Raw genomic sequence first — 18,004 nt, 5'->3', positions numbered from 1 at the left:
GCAAACCAGGAGGGCTTTCAACAGGTCTGCTGCTCATCCAACACATTTTTTTACCAAAAGTTTTCCATGAAAATGTCAACTGGCTAAAGGAAGGAATAGTTTAGTTGAAGACAAACCACCACCTACCTCAGAAACAACTGTGGGGGGCTTTCAGGAGGATACAGAAGGATTCCATTCCCTCTCCTGGTTGGCCAGGGCTCAGCTCAGTTCCAAGGGACTGCCACATCCCTTGGGATGACTGATGTCCTCTCCCTTCCCCTCTCCCCTCAAAGTTCAGCTCCACCCAGTGCAAAACAGGACATTCTGAAGTTTCAAGAAGTTGTAAAATTGAAAGAAAATAATCTACACTTCAGCTGGGGAAGGCTCCCTACACCTCATGGAAATGCTACATGGAAATCTTTGGAGTTTCCAAGGGTAGGATTTACACCTGAGGAAAAACAAAACCCACACACACACCTTAAACCAACTTTGTGACTTTTATTGATGGGCGACAACTTTATACTTCTAGATATCACTAAACTGTGTACAATTAGGAACTCAACATTATAGGAGAGCAGACAGCAAAATTAAACAAAGCAGACTTAAAGAAATATCAATCTTAATTATTTTGCCCATTTTCTTAATTTCATGTACACAGAAGCATAAATGCAGTTTGAAGTTTCTTAATAGCAATAAAGTTACAATCACCCATCTATATAGACTAACATCTTAACTCCAAATATTTGATCTGCAATGTGTACTTAAGCAGTTTCTCATCGCACAATTATTAAAATGTGTCTTCTTATCAGGAACCAGCAACTCTGCAGTTTGTACATGTTTTGAAGCACAAAGGACCATTTCCATCTCATACACATCGGCTCATATTTTACCACTTATCAAAAAACTATTGGGGAAAGCAGAGAGAGCTTTTTTATTTTTATATTTTTTTTTTAAATTTTTTTTAATTTTTTTTTTTTTTTACTGAAGTAAAGATAAAACATTTTCACAGAAATCTACAAGTTCTGTTGCTGGTGCAGGGTTTTCTTCTACTACGCATTTAGAAAGTGGGAATTAAATGTCAATCCCTTTATTATCTTAGGATTCAGCATGAACTCAAGATTAATTTTTGTTTCGTATTATTTTTTTTTGTGTGTGATTCACAAGACTCAAGTCTTCCAACCAAGCGACTTCATTCTGGCAAAAAAGTCAACACAAGCTACGTCGCGCACAAACCCGCGGTCGTTTCCTTGATCACTCTTACAGTTGCGAGGCGGGGTGGGGTGGAAAAAAAAAAGGAGGGAAATGAAAAAAAAAAACCAAACAAACAAAAGGAAAAATTTAAAAAAAAAAGGAAAAGAAATAAAAAGGAAAATAAAACAAGGAAAAGGAAAAAAGGAAAAGAAAAAAAGGAAAAAAAAAGAAAAAAGGAAAAGAAAAAAAAGAAAAGAAAACAAAAAAAGAAGAAATAGATTCACTCAGAAGAGCATTTAGAGGAGAGGAAATTAGTGATAGTTGGCGTCCTAGAGAGCAGGTGCTGCAGGCAGGGTCACAGCAGGTCCACGCGGCGGTAGTACAGGAGGTAGGCTGTGCGTTCCGCAGTCGGCTTCACCACCTGGTACTGATGGATCACCTTCACGGCCTGGTCGTCGATGCGCAACCAGCCGTTGAGCCCGATTTGGAAGACGTCCGTGGTGTAGTGGCCGCCCGTGGCGCTGTTCCCGTGGTGATACACAACTGCGGGGAGACAGGCGTGAGGCACGAAGGCACCACACACACACACAGAGCTGGGGAAACGGGGGATCAAAGGGACCCACAGAGATCACAGTTCAACTCTTAAGTGAAGGATTGAACCCCCGACCTTGGCATTGTTCCTGGAGCAGGTCCAGAGGAGAGCAACTAGGCTGGTGAAGGGACTTGAGCACAAGTCCTGTGAGGAGAGGCTGAGGGAGCTGGGGCTGTTCAGCCTGGAGAAGAGGAGGCTCAGGGGAGACCTCCTCACTCTCTACAACTCCCTGACAGGAGGTTGTAGCCAGGTGGGGGTTGGTCTCTTTTTCCAAGCAACTATCAGCAAGACAAGAGGGCATGGTCTTAAGCTGTGCCAGGGGAGGTTTAGGTTAGATATCAGAAAGAATTTCTTTACAGAGAGGGTGATCAGCCATTGGAATGGGCTGCCCAGGGAAGTGGTGGATTCTCCGTCCCTGGAGGTTTTTAAGACAAGACTGGATGTGGCATCAGTGCCATGGGCTGGCAACCACAGTGGTGTTGGATCAAGGGTTGGACTTGATTATCTCGGAGGTCCCTTCCAACCCAGCTGATTCTATGATCCTATGATTATTAGCACCATGTTCTGACCAACGGAGTCAACCCACTGCCCCTCATTGTTTTCTCCAGATGGGATGATCTGGCTTAGGCAACAATCTTTAAGTATTTTTTAGTTCTTGCTTACATTTGATTCCGTGTAGAATCACTGCATGGTTTGGGTTGGAAGGGACCTTAAAGCTCATCTCATTCCACTCCCTGCCATGGGCAGGGACACCTTCTGCTAGACCAGGTTGCTCCAAGCCCCGTCCAACTTGGCCTTGGACACTTCATAGAATCAGCCAGGTTGGAAAAGACCTCTGAGATCAAGTCCAACCCTTGATCCACTACCACCGTGGTTACTAGACCACAGCACTCAGTGCCATATCCAGTCTCATCTCAAAAACCCCCAGGGACAGAAAATCCACCACTTTCCTGGGCAGCCCATTCCAATGCCTGACTACCCTCTCTGTAAAGAATTCCTTCCTAACATCCAACCTAAACCTCCCCTGGCAGAGCTTAAGACCATGCCCATCCAGGGATGGGGCAGCCACAGCTTCTCTGAGAATTCCATCCCAGCCCCTCACCACCCTCACAGGGAAGAATTCCCTTCCAATATCTCATCCAACCTTGCCCTCTGTCAGTGTGAAGCCATTCCCCCTTGTCAAGAGTAATATTCATCACGCTTCTCCAGCAGAGCAAATCTCATGATTCTAAACAAAGGGTTAAGTGAATTAAGAATCAAAAGCATCAAATTGCTTTTTATAACTTCCCAGAGGGTTTTCTGGAAAGGATTTGCCTCACAAAGGCCATTTGCAATGTGTGCAGCACACCCTGCAGAGCCTTCCAACAGGCACTGCCACACTTGGGGGGATAATACAACAGTATTCTATTGAAACTGTTTGTAAATAAAAACCTCTCTAAAGGCCTATTGAAAAAATCAAGTCAAACTATGTAGTGAACTACTTAAAAAAAATAAAAATCAGGGCACACTTTTCTAACTGGCTCATATTTGTCATCAGTGCAGTTATTCCCCTCCAACCATGGCTTTCATTTTCACTGTAATATTATCCTGAAAAAAAAGTTCTAGGAAAGAACCAATCTACAAGTTTCATATTTATTAGTTCTCAGTAACCTCCTTAACAAACCTGACTCAAACTGCCTTCTTTCCTTAAATGTCTCTTTTCTGCAAAAGGCACAATACTCTTCATCTATACATGTGAGGGAATTTAGCAAGTAATTCTTTTACATTAGCCTAAACCTGAATTATTTTCTAAACTTCACTGTTCGACAGGTAGGCAAATTTTGGATGATATCTGAAACTTAATTCTTCAAAAGCTTATTTTGATAATTCAAAATTCATCCAACAAGCTGTTTCTGTGGATGAGAATGCTGGCAGAAGGCTGAAATATTGCACTTTTCCACAGAAAGAGTTAGAAAAAAAATCACAGTGGTAACTCAAGTCACCTTAAATCTGCTGCCTAAACTTGTCCCATGAAAATCACTATGGATAAAAACAACTGCACTGCCAGAAACAGTCCTGAATTTCCACAAGGGACAGGGATGTTCTTCCCTTCTGTAACCTCAGTGGTCACAGCTCCAAGTCACACAAGGCCACCAGTACTGGCACAGATTTGGTGACACAGAAGTTGGGGTTCAAGGGGATGCAAAGCCAGCATTCAAACAGCCTTTTCCAAAGACATCTGAAACATTATTCTGAGAATCTGTGCTGTATTTTAGTTTCAGCTTCTGCTGGTATTTTTCAGGGTGGATCTGCTACAAAAATTTTTGCAAAGTTGGATCAGTTAGATCCATAAATACAGATATAACAATATACATGTATATACACATGCAAAAACCCTATTAAATACAAGAGTTTGACACCCACAAGCTACTTCAGTATAATTTAAAAGAAAATACTTTCTATAATCCAGGGAACTCCAGTGTTTCTCCAATTCCATATGAAGATTTTGCATTTGCAACACAGGGACCAGAGGCACAGAGATTAAATACCTGCAAAGAGCCGGTAGGTTCTTTGGCCTTTAAAAATTTTACTTTTCACACCAGGAGATAGTAGCTCTGGAGGAGGAAAACAAAGACAAAAAGGCAACAGTTAGAAAATTTCAAAATTTAATTTCAAGAGGATCAATTACTTCTCAGAGAAACCAACACTATCATAAGGGAGAAAGCTGAACTGAGATTTCTTCTGCAGCCTTTAAAGAATGATCATGGTTCTGATAACTCCTAATCAAGAGACTGAATTTTCAGGTTTGCTGAACACTGTAGTTTATGGAAGGTTTAAAAATACTACCAAAAATGAAGGGGAAAAAAAAAAAAACAGAGCAAAAGATCAGACTCTACATTTTTTCCCTTTCATTCCTGCTGTCAGGCATGACAAGGCTGCATTTTCTATAAAACACCAGTTTCCTTCCATCAGCCACTAATTATTTAAATAATTTGTCACTTCTCTGAATTAAATCTGTGATAAAAATATCCAGGATTACTTGGCAACAGCCTTGTAGAGGGACACAGCCCTCATTCAAGAGGATCACTTCCCATTATTGTCCTCAGCAGTCTATAATTACTCCATATTTACTCCAGCCTATAACCCTATTCCATAAATCCACAGGAAGCTCTCTTTTGGTCAACCCATTGTCTAGGAAGTGCCAAAGGTTTTAAAATCTTTCATCATAATGTTCTTTGCAAAACAGAGGCTCAAACTCTTACAGAGGCAATGTCAGGTTCACAAGGACTGAATTCAGAAACCCAAATGTGTTCTTTTTAAGAAGAAAAAAAAAAAGGAAAAAAACATACCAAATATTCATTCAAATTACTGAGTTTTCAAACAACAATGAAGATAAAAATATTTTGCAGAAGAAATAAAATACAAACACAGATACCCTGAGGAAACACTATGTTATTTTTTCTCTAAAGAGGGGGAAATTCTGCTCAAAAATCTTTACCTTTACTAATTTCCAGATCAACAGGATACTCAATATTCTTGATAAGCTTCTGACACCCCCCAGTTTTCTCGTACACAAACCGCTTGAGGTGCAGAACAAGAACAGGGGGCAGCTCTTCCAGTGTGACTCTTCTGCTGATCTCCACCTGACACACAAAGAACACCTGTAATTTCTTGTTAACTGCTCAAAATCACTCCTTCAAATGAGGAATAACTGTTTAACTTTAAATACACTTGTAAAAAAAAAAAACAGATTTGTTATTGTTAATTAATTTATGAGAAAGACTTCAGTTTATGACTTGAAGCCCACTGGATCTTCAACTAAAGTGGTGTCTTAAAGGACAACTTAGTATTTTCAAAGAGAAAAATATGAGTTATGACCACACTTTTCTCTACCAAACAGTGATTTTTGTGGATTGTTTGGTTATAATTATATGAAGTTGCTGTCTGAAAAGCTGAAACTGAGCTCAGAATTGCAGAACAAAAATGTTTTGCCTTCCTAGAAATTAAGACATAAAAACACTTCTCAAAATAACTGCTCAAGGTTTTTTCTCCATTTTTTATTGGGAAAAATCTCTTTATTGGCAGTCACCAGCATGTTATTTTCAATACAGGGCTTGATTCTGCTAGAACCCACTAAGGGTGGAATAGAAACTCATGGGGAAAAAACTATTCTCTCTTTCCAAGTTTGAAAAGTAAAACTTCTGAGGTTCTAAAGGAGGGAATGTGAAGACTCTTCCTAAGGAGCATGGGGAAGGGAACCTGGAAAAGTCAATGAGGGAAGGCCAATTTGTTGCTGAAGACACTGAAAACATCTGCAAATAGGAATGAGAGTGAAAGGAAAATCACTTCAGTGAGGATAAAAATTAATCCCTTAAAAAACATATTAACTATTGAATAGTCAAGATTTAACCAAACTGAACTGTAGGACCAAAAGGAACCAAAACATCTCTCTACAAATGCAAGTGAAATTTAAGTCAGAAACAGCAAGAGGATGTCACTCCATTTTAAACAGCTGTTTGCATTTAAAATGCCTAATTTAACACTGCATGAAAATCTGACTGATTTTCTGTTTGTATTAATACACACATAAAATTCAAAACCAGCTTAAAGTGATTAAAATATAAATTTTAAGATAAATCATTCACATATATTTGGAAGATTGCTCTTCTCCTATCTATTCTATGCCCACAGTTTAATCCAGATTAAAACAATCAGGAGTAATATAATAATATTATTTTTAGCTTTATCAGTAATCCTGATAAAGCTAAAAATGTAAAATGGATACTAAATACTTCTTTGCAACACATTCTGGAAATTACTATCTGCAAAGTCCTTTGCTGGTTCTACAGACAATGATTTCAGTGTTTTTACTACAATTTTAGAACAAGAACAACTTGAATTTCTTTAAAAAAAAAAAAAAAAGGTCTAGAAGACACTGTGGATAGTTGTATTTCCATCCAAACTCTGAAATAAGCCAGCCCAAACCTCCAGCACCTAATTTGAACACCCATTTCTTCCAAACCCCCTAATTGAGCACTGGGTTGTCAGTCAAGAAGTTAAAACCATCTGCAGGGAAAACCAAGAAATGAATGACTGGCAAAACAAGATCCATGTGGTAAATCATGATGAGCTTGCATTGTAAATGCTTCTTTCACATGGAAAACAACTGGAGAAAAAAATGTTCTGAGCATTCAAGGCAAATTTCAGCTATTCAAAGAAAATGATCCAGCTTTTCTTTATCTCACCCTATTCTCACTTGGAGTATTTAGAAAACTCACAGATACAGACAAGAATGTCAGAGAGAACACCTACAACTCCAGAGTTATCCACAGTGTACAGGGAATTTCCATCTGAGCAATCCAGGCACACCAGAGGTGATGTTCTTTACTGCTGCCCACCATAAGGAGCAAGGCACTGCCTTAGAGAGGGAAGTTTAATTTATTACCCTCTACCACAAGTTCTCAAACTGCAAAGCCCAAGGCAAGCTTTTCCTTCTTGGAAAGATTTTTCTATTGTAGTTATTACTATTATGTATTATTTGAAAAAGGAGATAAAAAAATTTTGCAAAGCTGCTTGAGAATGTAAAATAAAATGTCCTGGTACTTAAAGCAACAGAGAATCACAGGGCTTGGAGACCTCCAAGATCTTCCCCTCTGAATCAGGTCAGACCACTTGTGTAAATCCTGAGTTGTGCTTCCCCAACCCTGTCTTACAGCAGCCAGGACAACTCCACAAGCACCACAGGCACACCCAGTCCAGCTCCTAGTCCTAATTTACTGGCCGAGTATCACTGAGAAAAATCAGCCTTCTCTTTTTCAGAGCAGCCTTTAACACATTAATTTTTACACCTGGATCCATGTTTTTATTTCTTGAGGCTGAACAGCTCCTGCCCCTTATTCCTTCCTTTTACATCACAGCTTTTATACCACCATTTATTTTGATTGGTGTTTTCCAACTATGAAGAACATTTCTCAAGGTGTAATTTTTGGGGCTGTCCTGGGCAGGGAGTTGGACTTGGGTGATCCTTGGGGGTCCCTTCCAACTCAGGATATTCTCCAGGTCTGTGAACCAATCACCTAAAACTGAATATAATATTACTGACAAGCTGTTTTTTTTGGTGTACAGTAAACCAGTCACCTACAGAGTGCCAAGGACACTGAATGGAGGTGTTACTGGCTTTTGAAACATTTCAGATTATTAATCCAGAGAGAAAGATCATGAGCATCAGATATTTTAGAGAGGTTCTACACTGACTTCTACCGGGCCTCCCATCAATGAATATTTCCATTTTTGATCTGTAAGTGAAGTGTGGAAACCAAAACCTCTCAAGGGCAGCCACACACACAACCAGGCAAGTGTTCTGCTCTGGGAGTTTTCTTCCTAAAGCAAGAGCCTGCTTTGAAATGATACTTTGAAGAGCTGTTCCTTTACTAACAAAAATCTGGCAATTCCCAGGAATCAGTATGTTATGATCAGCTAAACATAACAATGTGTATTATTGCCACAGTTCACTCTGTTAATTTAATATACACTGCAGTAAAATCTCCAATAAATTATTACACCAGCTATTTACAGGCATGGTTTTGGTTATGAGTTAATTCTTTTCCTCTCAGTGTATGTGCTCACATCTAAGACATTTTACTGCTGCAGGACACTTGGGAAAGCTCCTCCCTCTTTTGTTAACATAAGAGTGTTCAAACAACTATCTGTAAAGCAACAGCTGTATAAAAACCCTTTTAAAAACTTTAGCAAAGTAAAGGCTCAGCAGAACACACCTCCTGCTTGGTTTTTGTGGTGTATCCCTGGACAGACTCTCTTGCCACCAAACTTTCCAAGGCATCCTGCACTGTGCGGATCTTGTCTGACTGGATGTCCAGCTGCAGGGTGAAGAAAGGTTGCAGTGTAGCAGACTCCTTGGAACTCTGCTGGTAAACAACAGATCTGTGGGGGAAAAAAAAAAAGTTAAAATGCAATAAAGTGTTATTTTCGACAATACAGAACCTTCAAGTCAGAATAAAGTTACTTAAGTAACTCAATTTATATTAAATTCAAAGCGACACACAAATACAAAGGCTAAGCTTTAAGTTTCAACAGGAAACACTCACTGCTATTTAAAGGGTTTTAACATCCACTAAGGACATACTGAATGGGATATAACTGAATTGGTTTATTTATGCAAAGGTTAAAACAGGTACTGGATAAGCATCAAAAGTTTAAAGAAAAAGCCTGAAATTTTTGATAATGCATTTTAAAAAGAAGTTCACCTCCAGGCTCTTTTTGTGTTAGTTTTGAAATTCCATTTCCCAACAGATCTTCAGAAATGCAAAGTCCTAATGCTTATCTGTGTTCTGCTGTAAAAGTTACAACTGATTCCAGATTCTCCAATAAAAATATAATAATTTTTTAGTCACTTCACTAAGACCAATTTCACAGCGATTTTAAATTGTTTGCTTAAATCTTGCCACAGGAAATACAAACTTTGCTTCATCAAGGACTGGCATTTCCTTTTCCTCCCATCATTTTCTGTGTCCAGACTTCCTCCATGTACTTACTCCTTTGTACATGAATTGGAGCCTTTTGGAAAACCAGCTGAGGTAATGACCTGGGGCATGAGAACATGTTTTCTGGGTTTTTTGGGGTTTTGTTTTTGTTTGAAGTGTGCTCAGTTGCAGCTTTTAAGTAGCCTGGCTTGGTGAGCACTGTTTTGTTCACTGCACTAAGTGGATCTTCCTGACTTTCGTTTGTCTTAAACTTCACTGAAAAAAAATGAAGATTTTTTTTTTTCTTTTATTTTGAAGGCAATATTTGCATTTAAAAGCTCCAGTTTCTACAAAAACGTGGTTTTACACACAGCCAAAGAAATGATTCATTTCTTATGGTGGTGTGCACTACAAGGCTTGAAAACACAATTATAATTAACACAGCTCTGATCCATGTGGCCACGCTGGAATGTCTCCAAGTCAGGTAGGAAATGATGTTCAGATTAATGCAGGTTAAACAAAAGAGCCCCTTTGACTCAGGGAAAGCCCCGAAGCACCAACAGCAACAGCCAATGCAGCTTTATATTGGCAAATATATATCCTTCAGAGGAAAGGGAGGGCATGGAAAACAGTAGCATCTTTATTTCAGTTTAACACTTCCTCCTTGGCTGTGTTAAAGGACAAAACCTTCAGCACATGGCAAGAGCAGTGTTTCAATGAACAAACCTGTCCCTGCTTTTGGATATACTTCCTAATTATTTATTTTTAAGCAAACCGTTATTGAGAGCAATAATCCAGAGAAAAATGTTAACAGCTCCAACTGTGTTCAAGACCAGGTATTAAAATTTAATGAAAAATAGCAATAATATTCTCAAATAAGAATGTTAAAAAAAACTTTTTTAAAAAAATATTAGAAATTATATTGTATTATTTGTTCAGAACATTTTCTTCACAAAGATATGCAGAAATTGATATGACAGCAAAGCCTTTGCTGGATTATGATTTTTCTGTAGCAGCATCACTCATGAGGATAACTACAAATCTCAACTGGACAGGGGAAAATGCATCATTTGCAATGAATAATTAATTGGGCACTGCATAAATTCTACATGAAGAATTTTTCAGGCAAACCTTGTACTGGCACATTTAAGTCTCACATTGCTCAGGAAGACTTTATGGGTTGTCTGCCTAATAGGTATTTAATAGACTCAAGCCTTGCAAGGCCAGCCCAAAGTTTCCCAAGCCTTAAGCTTCCCAATTCAAAAGTTTCCCAAACCTGAAGATGCCAATTCAAACCATCTTTTCCTGGCTGCTTTTTCCATTCCAGTTTTCCAGTTTCTGATGCTTTCATTCAGTGCAATTCTACTGCCATTTCCATATTCCATCCTTCCTATCTCCACCCTCAGCCTCAGAGATGAGGTTTTCCAACATCCCATGGGATGCTGTTCCTCTGGCAAATTGTGTGGCCTGGTGTGAGGGACAAGTCCAGTGGATGTGGTGACAGCAAACAGCAGATGTTGGATTGGACCCTTGATGCAGGTTTTTGCCTTTTTTCAGTATCACCTTTGCTTTCCATCATTTTCTGTGGACTTCCACAGAAAACAGCATTCACTCAGTATTTTAATACAAAAACTGATGGAATCAAGTAGAGATCTAAACAATCCTGACCAGGATAAATACATTTAAGGTATTAACAACCCCTTGGGTACGTGAGCCCTCGATGCAGAATTCCATCAATACCTACAAACATCTGTCTGCCAAATTCTATGGAAAATATAATTTTATTTGCCAGCTGTCTGGCTCAAAACCCAGCAGAATAAATAATTTCAGAGCATTTCACAGGCAGAAGGCACTAGCCCACATTATTCACACTTCTAGACTGAATATCTGGCAACACAGAGAGTCAAACACCAGCAATTAAGTGTCTGTCTCCAATTTAAAAATAATTCTTCGAGTCTAGCAGTTTTGTTTTGAATATGTTTTTAGCAAGTGTTTACTTTGCTTTCATTTTAAATTACACATTTCTCCAAACAAGTCATGAGGCTTCCTTTCCAAAAAATATTCTTTCAGGATCTACTTTCTGCCTTCATCTGGTATCAGACCTGAATATAAGTAATGTCCCACATTCTTTTCATTCCGGTAACATCTTGTAGTAATTTATATTTTTCCAGACTCCTTTTGCTTTTAACATTTATTAACTATTACACATAACTTTCTCTGGGAAGCATTAAGTGTCTAAAGGACTAAAAGCCCACAGTTTTTTACTTTATTTCACTCACAAGAGTTAACTCTTTGTAAATCTCATTATCTCTCAGTATCCTTATTTACAACACGAGTCAAGAATCCTCAGAGGACACAAAAATTAAGCAGCTGGAATTCTTACGACATTAATACTCCAAGCATACATATTTTCTACGTGCAACTCTTTGCTTCTCAACATTTTTTCCTTTCAAGCCACTTAAAAGTACTGTACCTTATGTGACCACCAAAGATATCAGTGATTGGAGTCTGCACAAAGTCAGCCTGGCGGGTGACTGAGGATTTGTTGCGAGGTCCCACTTGCTCCCACTCGTCCTCGCTGCCTTCCCCTTGTTCCTCCTGCTCCTCTTCCTCAGGAACAGCCTGAGCCTCAGGGCCGTTGGACACCGACAGTTCTTCAAGTGGTCAAGAAAAAAAAAACACCCACGTTGAGTTTTTTACAAACAAAACACGTAGATAGGTAATGAATTTAAAAGGCTAATAATAATAATCATCCTTTCCAAGGATAAAATGCTTCCACGGATCAATTGAGTTGATAAATAAAAAAGAGAACAAGCATTTTCCAGGCTCACTCCTAGCTGGACACATCCTGTGTTAACAGAACCCAGCTCACTGATGACTGTATGTAAATAAATGGAGTTTTCCAGCAAAGTTTGATATATTTATAGCAGTAAATTTATGGGGTAGAAAATTAGAAAGTCAAGTGTTATTCTGGAAACATAATTAAGTTATTATTAAATACAACTCCTTCTCTGCACAGGTATTTTACAGGGAACCCAAGGCTTAGCAAATATTTTCTCTGCAAGTGCCCAAGTCAGGAGGCTATAAACTGCTCACAGCTACAGAACATGTGGAATGAACATTTTAAATCTTAAAAAATTTACCCAACTAAAGAGAAATCGGATAACTAGAGATTTTAACTCTATATTTGGCTAAGGCTCACAGTATTTTGTTTCATTTTTAACAGGGGGCTCAACCATAAAGCCACTATAAAATAAAATGGCATTTCACTTTGCATACAATTCTGGTAATTCTTCCAAAGAAAAATTCTTCACTGACTTTGTCAGTAGGAATTTTAAAATCATTTAATATGCTGTTTTATACTGGATATAAATTAGCCTTTAGTCTAGAACTTTCCACTTCAAAAAGAAGACTTTTAACAGTGGTTTAAAGATCAGTGAAAAAAGACACTGATCTATTTTGAGCTCCCACTGAGAGAACCAAAACCCCAGCAAACAACTGACACTGCAGGTATTATGAATGACAAACATCCCTGTGCTTCAGACAAGACCAGTCAGCTTGAGTTAACCTCCAATAATGTATACATTTGTAATATAGAATTTTATTGGTTAGGAGGACCAGGTGTATGACTGATTGTCATTCAGAGCATTTACAGAATGATGGTGCTCTTCTAAATACCCAGTAACTTCAGATCATTTATAAACTACAGAATGGGCTCATTTTATCCAGATTTTAACAAAATATTATTTGTTATTGTCAGAGTCCCCTAAAACATAGCAGTCTACCCCTATCTCAACATCTACTCTAAACATTACTCTGTGTTACAGAATCACCACACAAACACAGTATTTGAAATAAATCGTTTTCTACCAAGGGAAAAAAATATCCACTAACTTTCATTATGTGGAGAGAGAAGTTTCTTGAGGGTCAGCATTTCTTCATGTAGTCCATTGAGGATAAATCCCAAGTATTCTTCAGCATCCTCTTGCCTGCCCTGAATAAAACATTTTTTTCAATTAATTCTATGACATTTTCATGGTTTCCTTTTAACAGAAGGTTCATGACATGGACCATCCAGCTTTCTCCTATTAATTTAGCTTATTCAGCAACTACTCAGCCTAAGTTATAATGTCAAATAAAGTTAAAATTTTACTGTAACAGCACCTCATTTTTAACCAGTTCAAACCAAACTGCCCTAAGCAAATACACCATTAAGCTTCACATGGCATTTCTGCATTCTCCTCAATACAAATTCCATTTAACATGTGAGCTGGGGTTTTTTTCCCCTATTTCTTTTAAAACCACTATTAAGAGTTGCTGTCAAGCCATGGCCAAATCAAAAGATGGTTTCCAACTATTACCTTTTCTTTAAATTGAAACTAAACCTGAAACAGTATTTTGAAGTCTCCAGACCTTCGACCATTCCAGGCTGAATCCCTCACAAAAATGAACAACTGCTCATTTCTTAAATGTCAATCCATTGGTAACTTCATTATAAAAAGAGATGTTCCATTCCAACAGAAATTTTTTCATTATTCTGACACATCAAACTGCCAAACCTATAATTAACTCATTCAAGTCCCAAGACACTATAATGAGCTATCAATTAGCTGATTTTTGTGGTGTTTGAGCACAGAATCTGATGTGTGGCTTTCCACAGTTTCAGTGACAGGGACTGCCCTGTGATGCAATGCCAGAAGTCAAGGATTTTAAGTCCCACCTTTTCTGACAGACTCGACTTTATAACCGTCAAGAGTCTATAAATGTAGGTTGGTTCAAAGGCAGCTCCTGGTCGGATGTCTCTCACTATTTTATCACCCAAAGCTGCAAAGTAAAAGAGAAATAAATATAAGTAACAATACAGAGAAGTTTTTTCTACATTATACATTAATATTCTCCTCACACATCACTAGATTTTGAAGCTCAACATTTATTTACTAATAGTTTTATTTTAATCTTGATACTCTTATCTGTAAACATTTTTTAAAAAAACCATCTTACATCACCCTGCATTGACTGACAGATGCTCTAGAAAAGTTAATAAACACTCTGAAGATTAACAAGAATATCCAAAGCCATCATAAAAGAACATTCTAGTTCTATTTAAATTTTTGTACTCGAAGAACACTTCTTAAAAGCTTGTATGTATTTGCAATTCTAACAGATCATTTTCCCTCACTGGAGAAAAAACAAACCAAGAAACAGTTTGACAGAATGTTCCACCTAATGGCAATACAAGGCCTCGAAACTGTACTTGAAAACTACACAATGAAATGACCTAGAAGTATAATAAGTTGCATAAGCCAGTGAGATTTGTTTTACAGAAAGAAACCACAGAAATGTCTGAACTGTTTGGAAATCACTGGAACAACCAGCTCCTTGCAATATTTTCTTATCACGTTACATAAAAAAGTTTCAGGAATGTGCTTGTTTCTCTAAGTTTGTAATACAAAAGACTTGGTTTAAAATTAAGGTTAAAAAACCTGAAATCTGTAAGATAATTTACTTGCATCAAAAACCATTCTATTCCTCGCTACATGATCATCATTGAGCCTGAATCTGCATTAGCAGGAGTCACACACTTCTAAAGCTTTCACTCTGGAATCAGAAGCCAAGACAGTATTCCTGCAGGCAATCTCCAACTGCTCAACAGACCTGCTCTGGCCCCTTTTGTTCCAAATGAATGGGAGAGTTCAGGATTTAAGGAAGGATGATAGAATTGAGCAATGTGATAAACTAAAAAGCTGGAAATAGGTAAGGAAGGAAATGAAGTAAAACGCTGTATTTTTTACATGACTTTGTTAGAAAGGGCATGTTGTTAGAAGAAATCTTAACAATTAAGTGAACCTTCAACAAAAACTATTCTTATTGCACTTGTTACACCTTAAATTTTTTCTTCTATGTGGTTGACCAGTGTACATCTCTGACTTCCTGACATGAATCACCAATAAGAAAAAGTGCAACACTGACACAAAAGCAACAGCAAATTTTGTAAGGTATCGAGAAATCCCCAAATCCCAAAGAGCCCTGAAGAGGATCAAGCACCAGTATTAAGAAGTCTCAAGTACATCACCCAATGAGATCCTTACCCCAAAGCCTTCTTACCACTTTATGACTTTTCTGCCCCTATTCCCACTCACCTTGCTTTGCTTTAGGAGGTACAGGCATATTAGTGAACTCATTCATTAAACGAACACTGCAACAGAATGGAAGGAACAACTCCACATGAGCAGCAAGTTAAGACTTAGAAGGACAAATAATACAATCAGATCATTGCCATTATGACTGCCAAAAACCAGAATATCATCATAAAGTCTGAGTAAAGACATAAAACCCAACCTGATCACTGTAATGAAACCCAGGTGTTTGGTTGGTTCATTTTTGCATATTAAACACAATTTACAACTGATACTCCCGAGGCAACAGGAAGTATCCTCCTTGACTAGTCAAGGAGTTGTAAAATACCAAGTTCATTCTAAAAGACATGGATCACCCAAAAACCACACGAGAGAGACTCCTGGATACAGAGCAAGTTTCAACAACGATCATTTGTTATTTCTGAACGAGCTCAGTCAGATCCCAGACTCTTCCTCCCTTTTCCCAAGCTACTTACAAACTGTCTAGCATTGGAGTTGAGGTACACGGCCTCTGCGATTTGGAATACATTGGAATGGACTTCATTAAATGATACATTGGAGGGCAAGCAACCAAGGCCTGCAGGGTCTATGCAATGGCATTAAGGAAATATGCAAAAAATTCATCTGTATATTAACCAAATATTCAGTTATATTTAAAATTCTATGCAAACTCTATATTTTTATTATGTCGCTCAATCCCATAAGACTGGAAAAGAAGATGAAGCTTTATCACAACATTAACCAGTGATGTGCAGAAGTTGTACTAAAAAAACCACAGCTTTTTATAACATGCAGTGATTTCAGTGACATTTTAATCGTGGCAAAAAGGAAAACATTTTGTCTAGGAGCAGGAGAGGAAAAGAACTTTCATAGGAAAGACTTTATAAAATTAACAATTTGAAAATTGGCAAGAGATAACCTGTAACATGCTTTCTGAGAAGAATGGAAGAAGCTGACAGATTTTATGTCAGAGGTGATGATTCACCCCTGTACCCAAACCAAAAGTAACCCTCTGTGATGTGAGACATTCTGCAGTGTCAAGAGTTGGGAGCAACCAGTGAAACTCCAGAGCACAGTGGGAGAATAACAGTTTAAAACCACCAGTGAACACAAGAAATGCATTAAAAGACTGGAGGGAAATGACAAAAAAGGCATCGATCTCAACAGCTACAGAGAGAGATTAATTTGGTCCCCACAGTGTGCAAAAATTGAATAATAAATTCCCATGTAACACTTCAAGACTGAAAAAATGGGAGCTAATATGTATATGTAACAGCTGAGTGCACAACTGGTTATATAAGACAAAAGCTGAAGTTTAAAGCACAATTGTTGCTCTGGAAATAGTTTATTAGGGTCTGTCATGATCAGTCTTGAAATTGGTCTTAGTATTTTTCCCTTGCAGTACCAGCACTCAGGGTATTCCAAATGTCACTCACAGTGAGCCTTGCTAACACAGGACATAATTTTAAAAATTATTAATGATTTTTATTAATATCATAATATAGCACTGAAGGACAATCTCTGTTCCCCGGGGTAAAAGTTATTTTTGCAGGGGAATACAATTCCAATACATTAAGAGCAGGCTCATCCTCCACAATGTAATGTGCAAAAGGAATATTTTAAACAATAATAGTGACAGCCTGCTCAACAAAAACCCAAATGATCCCCTTACCAACTGCCAAGACAAAGCCCAAGAATCAGGATAGTTACTTCAAGTACAGAAGATAAATAACCACCTAAATTGATGCACAGAGTAAACATAATTAGAAATTAAAAGGTTTTAAATCAGGAGAAAGTCACAGTTCTGCAATATTTTGACACGGGTAACAACTGCAAACAGGACTGGAGGGGAACTCTGGACCTGAGGCTCAAGGATCCCAAATCCCCTTGGATTTCTAGCTGCTACACTTCACATCTTAACCACAGCAGCAGGATCTGGGAAGACAAACACTTTTATAAAATACTTACCAGAGAAATCCAGAAAAACTTTGACAGATATACTACACAAATTTTAACTTAAGAGTATTATTTTTTCCAGGGAAGGATACAGCATTGATGTAGCACCAGTTTCCTTTGTTGATCAGCCCTCGGGGTTGCAAAGACACTGGTTTATGTATTAGCCTTACACTTTCCAGTATTTCTGCAGGATGAGAAACAGTAAATTGAGCATCAACAAAACTCACACGTGGCCATCAAACAAGTATCTGTTGCTGCATCACAAAATAATTCAGTTCAATGTACAAGATTCCCAGAAACTTCAGCAAATCATTTTCACTCCATTTAAGCACTGCTTGTATTTCAAACCAGACGTGTTTCTTCCACCGGAGACATCCTGGAATTCGGGTCAGGAGGATGCTGGGACAAAAACCAACCACTGGCATTGCAAAACTGACAAGACCTATTTGGTTTTATTTTTGTTTCCTTAAAAGCAGATACTTTTATTTACATAGATACACAGATATAAAATCCCATTAGCTGGCAGCACTTGTCCCCAGTTTTAGGAAGTATTTCCCAAATTCTTCTGCTTTGAAGGGAGATGAAGATGACAGAGCAGTCCCAGTTTACAAGTTTCACCATCCACTATCTTACAACAAAAACATCTCAGTGCAAACAGACAGACAGATGTTACTGTGCTCTTCAGAACA

At 38.1% G+C, this 18,004-nt stretch overlaps 1 protein-coding gene across 1 annotated transcript in view; it reads right to left on the bottom strand.

The window, feature by feature from the left end:
• Nucleotides 1-1,261: 1,261 nt before the first annotated feature.
• Nucleotides 1,262-18,004, bottom strand: part of USP10 (ubiquitin specific peptidase 10) — a 47,707-nt gene continuing 30,964 nt past the window's right edge. Inside the window, exons 5-14 of the mRNA XM_064670971.1 lie at nucleotides 17,408-17,499; nucleotides 15,836-15,945; nucleotides 15,363-15,418; nucleotides 13,943-14,046; nucleotides 13,117-13,216; nucleotides 11,696-11,876; nucleotides 8,518-8,683; nucleotides 5,241-5,385; nucleotides 4,291-4,356; nucleotides 1,262-1,713 (exon numbers count right to left, since the gene is read on the bottom strand). Of these exons, the coding sequence (XP_064527041.1) occupies nucleotides 1,526-1,713; nucleotides 4,291-4,356; nucleotides 5,241-5,385; nucleotides 8,518-8,683; nucleotides 11,696-11,876; nucleotides 13,117-13,216; nucleotides 13,943-14,046; nucleotides 15,363-15,418; nucleotides 15,836-15,945; nucleotides 17,408-17,499 (1,208 nt within the window). The 3' untranslated portion in view covers nucleotides 1,262-1,525. The remainder of the gene's footprint in view (nucleotides 1,714-4,290; nucleotides 4,357-5,240; nucleotides 5,386-8,517; nucleotides 8,684-11,695; nucleotides 11,877-13,116; nucleotides 13,217-13,942; nucleotides 14,047-15,362; nucleotides 15,419-15,835; nucleotides 15,946-17,407; nucleotides 17,500-18,004) is intronic.

This window comes from Pseudopipra pipra, chromosome 14 (genome assembly GCF_036250125.1).
Source record: "Pseudopipra pipra isolate bDixPip1 chromosome 14, bDixPip1.hap1, whole genome shotgun sequence".
In the NCBI taxonomy this organism is placed as follows: domain Eukaryota; kingdom Metazoa; phylum Chordata; class Aves; order Passeriformes; family Pipridae; genus Pseudopipra; species Pseudopipra pipra.
This window is presented reverse-complemented; position numbering and strand designations above follow the sequence as displayed.